The 12051-nt window shown below is 39.7% G+C and overlaps 1 protein-coding gene across 5 annotated transcripts in view; it reads left to right on the top strand.

The window, feature by feature from the left end:
- LOC113642852 (Krueppel-like factor 15) overlaps positions 1-12051 on the top strand; it is a 21594-nt gene extending 9543 nt beyond the window's left edge. For 2 of the 5 annotated variants that reach the window (XM_027146557.2, XM_027146556.2), the window contains exons 2-3: positions 4199-5703; positions 10554-12051. In XM_027146557.2, the coding sequence (XP_027002358.1) occupies positions 4379-5703; positions 10554-10722 (1494 nt within the window). In that variant the 5' untranslated portion in view covers positions 4199-4378 and the 3' untranslated portion in view covers positions 10723-12051. Of the gene's footprint in view, positions 1-2569; positions 2727-4198; positions 5704-7332; positions 7418-10553 lie in introns of those variants that run through there. The other 3 variants (XM_027146559.2, XM_047813325.1, XM_027146555.2) reach the window with 3 other exon arrangements.

The following is a 12051-nucleotide window of genomic DNA, read 5'->3' as shown; positions in this document are numbered from 1 at the left end:
ATGCAATTTTCATGCAAATGTTTCACACATTGCCATTTTACAGCATATTCCTTTTGCTGCAATTTCATGCAAACTTTAGCCTTGTAGGTGGCTAACTGTTTTAGTGTTCTGTGAATATCTATAATAATCTAAACAGGGAATGAACGTGGCAGAAATAATGGTGATTATAGGCGCATTTTTATGCCTTTTGGCTTGTATTTAAATATACAGTACAGCAAAGCAACCTACAAGAGGCTTGTTTATCTCTGAGATATTGGAGGCTAAAGTAAAATGACTTACTTCATTTGATCACAAAAGTGAGATTGCTTTTGTCTCATTGCATTTGTATCATGTGCTGGTGTTTCTTACATGTGAGTACTTAGTGCATAATGTGCTGCAGATTAACCAAACAATGTGTCAGGTGTTTTCCTTCAATAAATTCAACTCCAGCTAATTGACAAGCACAGCCCCATGCTTCAAAACCACCATGCATCATTACGCTTAAATAAACATGCAATATGCAGTTCCCTTACTCACAAGACAGTGAGGGGATCTATTCCTAATAAGCAAGCCTGATGGCTACAAGGCCTTGAACAGTTAAACCTCCTGAAACAGCCAAATCTTAGCTTTTTTATTTAGTTTGGGAATTTTGAAACAAATTTTTGAAATGCTCTTTGTATTTGTGTAGCCTTGTAAAACTGCTTTAAACATTGCCAACATTGATTTTAATGTGCCTTTGCCACTCTTTCCATGTTGAAACAGCATTTCTTCTCTCTGTTCCAGTCCCTATCATTGCTTCACCATTATTAAAAGCATTATAGTGTATTTCTGTGTGTGCTCATCTGTGTGTAACTAGGACAAAAGGCAACAGTTTAATCCCTGAGACAGACAGTCTGTGATTGCAGTGTTCGATTAAGGGGCCTTTAGCATCTGACCACTGTAATCCCTTCATCACACAGTCCCACAGTCTAACAAAATCCAGCAGTGTGATCGGTGTATTAGAAGGTTACAGCAGGTCACAGAAAATTGTACAGTAGTTCTACTCACAATAAAGCTCTATTTCTTTCTGTGCTGTTTGTGTATAAGTGTTTGATCAGATAACAAATTAAACATTTTTTTGTTTGCATCACCAATACTGAAGTTCCCTCTGATTTTAAAGAAGCGAATGTTGCATCATACACAACAACACTCTTCTTTCCTCGCTAATCTTCTATGCACATTACTGTATATTTTAGTGTTGTGTGGAGGAAGCAAAGGTCTAAATTAAAACACCCTCCTGGTTAATTATGTGGATATGCTTAATTACCAGCTTCACCCAGAATAGCTTTGAGATGGGATGCCTTTATATCACTTATGTAGTCTTATGGAAATGTTGACCTGTGTTTACCTCCCCATGTGCTCTGACCATTTGTCTTGGACCTGGGTGCCAAATTAAAACTTCACAGTGTCAGCCTCTCTCTGTCATTTTGCAATAGTGCTGTCTGTGCCAAGTATAATTACTCCTCATACTGTTACTTCTAATATATTTAAGTCACTGTTTTATTCTCTAAACTTTCACTTCAAGGGAATGTTGCCCAAAGTTTCTGTCCAGGATATCAGGATCATGTCAATCATTTTGTTTCACTACTAAATATATTACATTCCGTTTGTTCTGGTACTCTAAAGTAAGTGCAGTGCTGCAAGACAAACTGGTGACCCTGTGGTGACAGCAGAGAGACAGAAAGACAGGTGGAGGTCAAAGACCCCATATTGTCTCAGATCAGGCATGTGGTCTTTTGCCCTTCTACACTGACAATACTTTTGTGAAATGAAATTGGAGCAACCTCATGTCTTGGAAGACATATCTTACTTTAAATTGCTTTATGTCTCTAGGAAATCTATTTTCAAAATTGACCTTTATCTGTTTCTCTGTGTTACATATATGAGTTTACACACATGTAATATGCATATGTTGTCCATAATTTCCAGACCGAAATAAGCGCTTAAATAAGCCATATTTTTTGGCTTTGTTTAAAAGTTTTAAACTGTTGAACATTTGACATCAAAATCAACACAGACATGGCTGAAGAAACACAAGAGCAATAGAAATAACAATACAATGCAATACATATTTCAGTCCTTGAATGAAAACAATTGTAAACCTGGGGTCTAAATTTAAAAGGTCAGTCAACATGCACAAACCTAAAGAACAGAAAGAAAAGGTGTGCAATCCATACAACCCTATTAAACATTACAGTGAAAGATTCCATGCTGTTGCATTCTTCTTATTTCTTATATTCTTTGTGCCAATACCTCTGTGTTACACATGTTGCACAGTGGCTTTTGCACAGCCACTTTTCTGTGCTGGTGTCAGCAGCTTTTCCTTCAGCATCGTTTAGATAAAGACGGGAAGGAAAAGGTGGAAGTGCCATTTTCCGCTTTTCCAGCCTCCACGCGCTTGCATCCAAAACACGAGCGTCTCTCGCGCGGTGACGCAGCCGCTTAGCTCAGCCTTGCGTCGTCAGCATCCAACCAGATCGCGTTCACGAGACGAGCCCTCGCGCCCTGCCTCTCATTCTCGCCCCTGTAACGCGCTCTACGGTCACGTGTCCCAGACATAGTACAACTACAGTGCCGCGTATCTGTCCAGTAGTGTGTAGCAACACCGCGCGAGGGCTTCAAGGGCAAGTGCACCAATTCTTATACACAGGAGTATTGCATAGAAAAACATATCGTTGGATTTATGAACGACTGGGTAAAATAAACGGGTAAGAGGGTTTACTTAATAGTTACTTTTGTTTCTTTGGATTGTCTGTCTCTGTGTGTGTGTGTAATTTCTGCTTCCGAATGCTGCAGCACGCGCGAGCTGGCTGGGAAAAAAACATGTTTACTGTACATTGTATGGTTTCATCTCATGGAAATAAACTCTACACATTTCTATGGTTCGATTATGGGTTTATATTCAGCGCAGTTGCATTGAGCGTATCTTCATTTAAATGAAAACATTTCTCGTTTCCACACTATACGCCAATCATTGATATTTACACTTGCAGTCTTATGTAACTCTTTACACGGATGCGTGTTTTAAAATAAAAAATAAACATCTACTCAATTCAATACATAAAGCGTTGTATGCATGCATGTAAGACCATGAAGGATAACGTGGAAATACACGCACTTGGGTTTAGAAGTGCACACTGTTATTGGATAGAACTAGAAAGAGGACACGTGAGCTGTTGACTAGCCTGTAATATGCTACCTCTCGCATGAAGTTAACGTGTTGCATATAAGGTGAGTGCAGCCCACACGGATGACTGAAGCTCTATTAAAAGTGTTAAGTTCTCACCGCTCAACGTGTTGACAGTTTGTTGAGTGGCGCACAGAGGTTACTGTCGGGCACATAGCTAGGCAGAGGAAAACAAACGCTGGCTGCCGTGAAGGGGCGCATGTGTATAGCAAATGTGTACTTCTAATCAGCAACACATCTAGCCTTATAGCCTGTTTTCATCAAGCTCTATAAAATAAATGGCTAAATGACACCTTAAGCAATATACCATGACATTTAGCAGACACCTTTATCCAGAGTGATTTTTATTTCAATTTATACAAATGAGGGTTAAGGGCCTTGCTCAGGGGCCCAGCAGTGGCAACTTGGTGGACCTGGTTATCGAACTCACAACCTTCTGGGAAACACCCTAAAGACTAGGCTACCACATCCCACATGAGTGGGGGATGTGTTATGGCAAATAGCCAAACATCACTGTAATTCTATTCTGTTCTGTTGCTTTTATGCAACAATTTTCAATTATAAATAGACACCAGAATTCAGATATAATGTAATTCAGATTATGTTTATTATCCACAAGTTCTTCTACCACATCGTTATTAATTTATCAATCATGTATTCTAGCGGCTTTCCTGGGACATCTGATAAATATAATGTTTCCATGATATTGGGTCTTTGGTCTACACTATATGTAGGTTCCCTCAAAGTATTGGAAAGCACTTTTCTCCAACAAACTGAAGATATGCCATTGCCTTTGTCCTCCATCTTGTGGCAGGTATAATAAATAAGCGATTAACAGAACATTTATTGTTTACTTAAGTAGAACATGGCACAGTTGCACATATCTGAGTGGGAATTATATGATATTTTGTTTGAAACTTGTATAGATTTATTGATTTTTTTTACATTATCTAAACATATTGACATTTGATCTTTTCTTCTCTCTTGGTGTAGGTGCAGCCTGGAACTTTAGGTGTATGTGGGAATCACAATATTTCTTTCTTGCTGTGAGCAAAAACAACATTCTCAGTTTACATGGACTCCATTGGGTCCCTCTAGCCTGAGGAATAAGAATTTACTGTTCATCAAAACAGGAGTTGTTTATAAATTTGAATAAAAGGGAAACTCTAGGGAATGGTGGATAATTTCCTGTCAACTAAAGAGAACTTCCTTTTCTACAGTGGCATTAACTCTGCCTTACCTGTGGTGTTCCACCTATCGGATATGGTATCAGACTCAACGAGCTATAAGGTGATGCCTTCACCATTCTCAGAAGACGACCTCAGTGATGCCTCGAGTCTGCGTTCATGTTCCTCCCCAGATTCCCAAGTCCTTAGCTCAAGCTATGGAAGTACATCAAGCAATGAGAGCCAGGATAACATCCTCAACTTCCTGTTATCCCATACTTCCCTTGGTGGTGGAGGTGGCAACAGTGCTGAGATTAGCACTGTAACCTCAACTCCTTTGGCAGGCATCTTTTGGAACTCACAAAGGGACAGCATGAAGGAAGAGAACTTGGATTTACAAATTTGGTCTGCATCAAACATGGAAGAGGCACATTCTGAACCTTTCCAGCCAACTCTAGAGGAAATTGAAGAGTTCCTAGAAGAAAACATGAATGGTTTGGTGTCTCTCAAGCATGAGGGGAACTCACACCTTGGAGTGGAGCTGGAGCTGGACCTAGGATTGGGTACAGGAGTGGTTGTCATGGAAGAGACCAAGAGCTCATCTAGGGTGCCAGAGACAAACCCCATTGGATCACAGAATCATTCTAATCCAACTTTGTCAATGGCTAAGCTTCCATCAAACTTCAGAGTTGAGTATGAGACCAAAAGCAGAGAGAGTATTCCAAGTAATCATGACCCAACTATGCAGACAGACGATGCAATAAAGAAAGAGACCCAAAGTAGACCTGTCTCCACCGAGAACAGCAGTACCTCCAGTGACAGCAGTGGTAATAGTGGGGTGCCTGTTATTCTTCAAATCCAACCAATTCAGATCAAACAGGAGAATCAGGGGAGCAGTGAAGCTGCAACTCCTTCAACAACTCAGCCCCCCACCCCAGGCACAGACATCAAAATTGCCCAACTGCTGGTGAACATCCAGGGACAGACCTTTGCAATAGTTCCACAGTTTGTACCCTCTGCTTCCAATTCATCTACATCTACCAGGTCCAATGGTCAATCTAAATTTGTGCGGATAGCCCCTGTACCCATCGCAGCAAAACCTGTAGGGGATGGAGGGGATGGTCTTGGATTGGGTGGGTTCCAAGGTGGTCTCCTAGTTGGGGGAGCACAGAAATTCCAGAAGAATCCAGTAGCAGATCTCATCAAAATGCACAAGTGCAACTTTCCAGGCTGTGCCAAGATGTACACCAAGAGTAGCCATCTTAAAGCTCACCTGAGGAGACATACTGGAGAGAAGCCATTTGCCTGTAACTGGCCTGGCTGTGTATGGAAGTGAGTGCATTTTTTTCACAGTTTGGTCCCCTAGGGCCACAAGTGGGGTACAGGAATGGGTTGCTGCTTGAGATTTATTGCAGTTCTGAAATAGAGGCAGATGTTATTGTAATTACTGACATAATAAACAGTTATTGATGGTTTGTTGGTTGTTGATGCATACTGGCAGTGAATAATATTTACTAAATTAATCATCTGCTTTCTCTGTAGGTGAAAAGGCAAGAGAAACAAATAGATAGACATTTATATTAAATCTAGATTTGTAAGGTTTGAGGGTATGGCTGGATTGATGGATAGACAGGTAAAGATAGATAGAGATACATATGTAGTGTGAAGTGCAAAAGAGAAATATGATGACACTGACAGGTACTTCCTCACTGTGTGTAAAATGAAACAGGACACACAGCATGTGGTTCCAAGTCACATGTGATATTGAGTCTTGCCAAGAACGAACAGCTATGCCTTGTGTGTAATAGATCTATTGTCTTTGTTGTTGTCCATGTGTTCAGGGTCAGGGTGTGTTGTTGAAACAGTAATATAGACAAGCTAAAGGAGGTTACACCCAATCCCAAGCAAGAGGACTACAGCAGTGAGAAGGGTTTGTGAGCTCTGTAACAGCAAAACACAGCCTAATTTAGCAAACTACATACACACAACATTTATAATAATATCTTATTTAAAAATGTTATCAAGAATTATTTGGTGACATTTACCTGTAGGGATAGTAATTCAGTTGTGATTTATCTGTTGTTCTCATCAAAATTACAGTTGCAATTAAAATTCAACAGAACTAAACAGATTTCAGAGAAACACGGGAAAAATGTTATAGGTCATAAACTAAAAGACTGTAGTCAGAGAGGTATTTTTGCAAAAGTCTACGAAATCCTATGAAGATCAGTGCAAGAATCCTCAAAGAATCCTCAATCATACAGTAGAATCTGATGCAGACATCCCTTAATGCCTTTTCTATCAGTTTTCTTGCTATTGTTGCCTCTGGATTGCTCATTAGCGATAAAATGAAATTTTAAACATTCAAACTTTTATTTGGAATTGCTGTAATACTGCTTTGAGACAATGTCTAATGTTAAAAGTACTATACAAATAAAAGTGAATTGGACCAGTACCATGAAGAAAAATGAAAAAAAAATGTATATATATATATATAACACTCTTCAGGAAAAATGCAACCACCAATCTTAGGTTTGCTAAATACTGCTCATTGTACACACGCTTTGAAGAAAGCAAAACATGTTACACCAGAAATAAAACCCCCATCCCTCTATTGAGTATAGTAGCCAGAGGCTTGTTATCTTAGGGATGAATTCCAACCTGTGTTAGGATGTTCTACAGGTTCTTTAGTAGACAATACACATCTTTCTAATCTCTGACTGCTAACCACTTCTGCTTTCCAATCTTAGTACTGTGAAATTACATGGTGCAATCTAAAACAGACCATAATATTTAAAAAAAAAAAAAAAAAAGCATGACCGAAATATTTTGGATAGAGAAACTGGCAATGTGCTTGGTTTCAGTAATGTTCAGTTTTCAGATTTTCAGTTTGATAGGAATGTAGCACTGTAGAAGTGGTGTGTTGTTGTTTAATATGGTTCTTTGAATATTTTGACTTAGAAACAGGGACAAGCTCAGACACAGTTTGGGGAGTGTGGCAGAAACTGTCCCAAGGCTCTTCCTCTTTCAATACAACAAGAGAAAAGTGAGTTTTTTAGAACACTGGAATCTGACTGCTGGAACAATAGAAACTCAGCAGCATTCTCTCTCTCTCTCTCTCTCTCTCTCTCTCTCTCTCTCTCTCTCTCTCTCTCTCTCTCTCTCTCTCTCTCTCTCTCTCTCTCCCCTCCTTCTTATGCTACAGTAGCAACCTGGCAGCAAGCCTGGTCTGACAAGAACCAACCATGAGAACTCAAACACAATTTCAACATACACCTACACACATGCCTGTCCTGTTTTTCTGTTAATAGGTATCATATCACTTATTGTCAATGTTTTATGAACCTGCATAATTATATCTGGTTAACTAACAAACTTTACAGATGGTAGATGTTAGGGGAAAGAATCATTCTCTCTCATTCTCTGTGGTGTGTGTGTGTGTGTGTTTGTGTGTGTGTGTGATACAGTGACACATACAGACACACATACAGTGAAAGGGAGCCTGCGAACAGGGGACTGTTTCAGGTCAAATGCTATGCTGAATAGTTACCATGACTGTGAGAGTGGAACGCCTCCTGATCCTTCACACACACACACACACACACACACACACACACACACACACACACACACACACACACACACACACACACACACACACAAAACTACCTATGTCTTTCACAGGAATAGTGTATGATCTCTCCGCTTCTCCTCTTGCCTACTGCACTACTCTCTCATGCAATGTGCTTCTTCTCACAAGGCCACACACACCACAACCAGAAGCAGGGGAAGAAAGAACAGAAAAATATGTTCCTCATGGGTTTACAGTATGATTAAAGTTTTAAGTATTTGTAAGTGTACTGTTCAGAATAAGTGTAGAGAACCTTTAATGCTTCCCTTTGGTGGAAAACTGAAGAATTGTTTAAAGTGCTAGATGGTGATTGGAGGATCTCAGATTAAGGTTTCAACTGTAATTTATATGTAAAATTTTATATTGCTGGACGTTATGTGCCAAAGTTCTGAGAAAGGCTGTGTGTGTGTGTGTGTGTGTGTACTTTGGCAATTAGCATATGGTTTACACTGAGGCATCTTTCAGAGGAGTTACCAAGCTCTGAGGAGGATGTCACAAAGCTGAAAAAAGAAACACGTGAACGCACATGACTGTGTTCTTTCTAGGAATTGCCTCTACTCTGTAATGAAGTTCTCTCTCTCCCTCTCTCTCTCCCTCTCTCTCTCTCCCTCTCTCTCTCTCTCTCTCTCTCTCTCTCTCTCTCTCTCTCTCTCACTCACACACACACACACACACACACACATTTATATAACAGCAAGTGAGAGGGCCTCTTGGCATCTACAGGAGTTCTAAAACAGGACATTCCTTTTTACTTTCGAAGAAAATTTTTTTTTAGAAGGCCACACTATAAAATCAGAGCTCTCAGCAGAGCTTTAACTAGTTTACTGCCAGTAGATAGCTCTTTTAAGACTAGTTTGAGACTTCCATTACGAGAATCTCATTCTGAATATTATGCAGACAAAAAAACTCTTGAAGTTCCCATAACAATATGCAAACTTAAAAAAAATAGTCTATCAAGATTTATATCTGTAGTTCAAGGTTTTATTTTTTTTATTGGTATTTCTTTAGAGTTTCTTAGAGTTTTGCAATGGAGAACTCTTAATGTCAGTGTACACTGAGTTTTACACATAACAGAGCTATCTTCATACTATCCACGGCTGAGGCTTGGCCCCAAATCCCACAGTATGATGGACTTCTGTCTGTTTGGGGGTTTTGCAGGAATATCAAGAAAATTCTTTCAATGACTGTTGAAGATTTTTGGTCAATTCAGGTTCAAGTTGAATAATTTCACTCTTACATCCAAGTCGAAATGGTCTAAGTGGCTTTTGCAAGTCAAGTTCTGAACAGGATCCAAGGAAAAGTCACATCATCACCATATCAATCTAATTTTTTTAGACCAATTTGCACTATATGGCCAATAGTTTGTGGACAACATCATGCTATTGACACCATCATGCTATATCATGTGCTTGTTGAACATCCCATTTCAGATTTGGTCCCTTTGCTGTTGTAATAACCTCCAGAATTTTTGTGAAGGCTTTGCACTTCATTTTGGAGCATGGCTATGGGGATTTGAGCACAAAAGCATTATAGAAATTAGGCACTGATATCAAGCAGGGAGGTCTGGTGCATGTCAGTTCAAAGTGGTTTAGTAGGGTTGAATCTAGGGACCTGTGCAGGACATTCTACCACAAAACTTTGGCAAACCATGTCTTCATGGAACTCACACTGTGCTCAGGGGCATTGTCATGCTGAAACAGGTTTGGGCCTCGTAGTTACAGTGAAGGGAAAATGTAATCCTAAAGCATGCAGACATTCTATACATGTGTGTTCCCAACATTGTATCAAAAGAAGTATGTATGGGTGTGATGGCCAGATATCCACCTACTTTTGGCAATATAGTATACATTTGAGTAGTATTTTTAATATTGGAAAAATTTCAAGCTCATGTTCCAGCCAAATCTCAAGTCATTACAAGTCACTTGACAAGGTTCACTTGTCTTTGTCTGGGAGGCAAAAATGAGAGGAATGAAAGGGGCAAGATGGAGGAAAAAATACACAAAACATGTACAAATGATTAGCTATAATAATCTGGAGCTTAAAGACATGCCTTTATAAATGGTTAAGACATGGTTTTGTAGTATCAGTGGAAGTATTGGTCTTGCATAGGAGTTGTTTGTGTTCTCCATGGTATTCTGTCTTAGTTCTGTATTGTGATTCCATAACAGCAAAGCAACCCAGCCCTGCCATAAACTGTAAAGTATATTGTCTAATTGCACAAGTTGAGGCTGCAGCACCTTATCAGTCTTCTTGTAACCGAGTTCTAAACACTTGGTTCCAGACTATGCTCACTTGCTGAATATGTATGCTGATGATTAATTACGAGGCCCATAAGAATACTTCTAACGCCATCCCTATATCCCTGTCTAATGTGTGTGCTGTAGTCATAGCAAAAGCATGGCATTGACATTATTCTTTGTGCTGAGGGTTGGCAAATGGGAGGTAGATCTTTTTTTGGGGGATGATCGAAGAACAATTTAGGTTAATTAAATTATATCAGTGGTTTGCCACTGCCTTGCCTGCATGACTGAACTCTCTCTGTGTGTTCCAGGTTTTCCCGCTCAGATGAGCTGTCCCGTCACCGGCGGTCCCACTCTGGGGTGAAGCCATATCAGTGTCCTGTGTGTGAGAAGAAGTTTGCCCGCAGTGATCACCTGTCAAAGCACATCAAAGTCCACCGCTTTCCCAGGAACAGCCGGACAGTCCGTACTGCTGCCTGATCCCACCCCAGTTGAACTCACTGAACCACAAAACATTTGACGTATGAATAAGTGAGAGGAAAAAAATGGACTCATAAGAAGGATCATGTCTGAGCCTTGCTGCTTTGCCATCATATTTATACTGTTTTAAATTAAATCTCAGTGGCAGAGCATAAAATGTAAAATGTATTGTCATCTTCGGTGCTACATTCTGTATGGATTACTAAGAAGAGAAGACTGGCATTAATATAGACTGTGCTAATGGGGATCAGTCAATGTGAATAAGCTACGGGGACAAGTTCAGAAACCACACCATTTTTATGTGAATGCGGAACGACAATAGAAATGCAAAGAAGAAGCACAGTGCCAATTGTACATGTTTAATATGTACACCTTCAATCAGTGTTGACTATCTCATTTTTGCATTTAAGGCAAGCTGGTTTTGTAAAAAGGTGTTTGTATTTTTATTATTGTCGCCTTGTAATGGCTCTGCTGTGTTTTTTTTGCCTTAGTCACCCACAAAGCTCTTATCTCAGGTCTGACTTGGGTGCTGGGGAAACTGGAAAACCAGTCTCAGCATTTCAAAACAACTGATGAGGTTCAAGGGAATGTGACAGAATCCAACAACTTAGAGTAATAAATGAGAGTGTTAATCATTTTACTCTTAGTTAGCACTAAGCAGCAATGATACTAAATGAGACTGGCTTTTGGAGTTTTTGGAACCAAGTGTCTTCTCTTTCTGTTTCATTCTTTGATTTCCTGTAACACAGAATATGCCTCCAAACTCCAACGAGTTAGTGGATTACCTACAGATCATTGCGTTACTAAAGCTGGTGCTACACCTGTCTACCACAATTCCCTCTCCACCCTTAAAACACAACCATAATCACAAACAAAACACTGTTGCTGTTACTTTTAGTGAACCGAAAGCGGTAAACGTAAAATGGTTTTGTTACAATTTGAAGCTTACTTACTGTAACTTTTCAACGGTTACACATCAGCATTTTTGTTTGTGTTTGTTAAGAAGGTTGGGTAACAGTGTGGACTTTCCGGGGTGCTTGTGGCTGAAGTAGGCAAAACACAGTACTGTTGGTGCCATGTTTTAGTGTTTATTATTACATTTGGGCACTTCTGGAAGTGGGAAGGCTTACTTCCTTATCTGTTTGTCTTTCTGATCAAGGGGCCCACTGTACATACATAATGGCATTCCTTTCATTCATAGAATGAATTTTATGAGTACTTGTTAACACACAGGTCTTTTTAGCCACATCCTATGAATGTATGTAAATAAATCTTGTATGATTTTAAGGGTGGGGAAACTGAGAGGCAAATTAAACAAAGGGAAATCGT

The sequence above is a fragment of the Tachysurus fulvidraco genome, chromosome 5 (genome assembly GCF_022655615.1).
Source record: "Tachysurus fulvidraco isolate hzauxx_2018 chromosome 5, HZAU_PFXX_2.0, whole genome shotgun sequence".
Taxonomy (NCBI): Eukaryota; Metazoa; Chordata; class Actinopteri; order Siluriformes; family Bagridae; genus Tachysurus; species Tachysurus fulvidraco.
The sequence above is the reverse complement of the archived record's forward strand: the minus strand, read 5'-3'. Positions and strand labels throughout refer to the sequence as shown.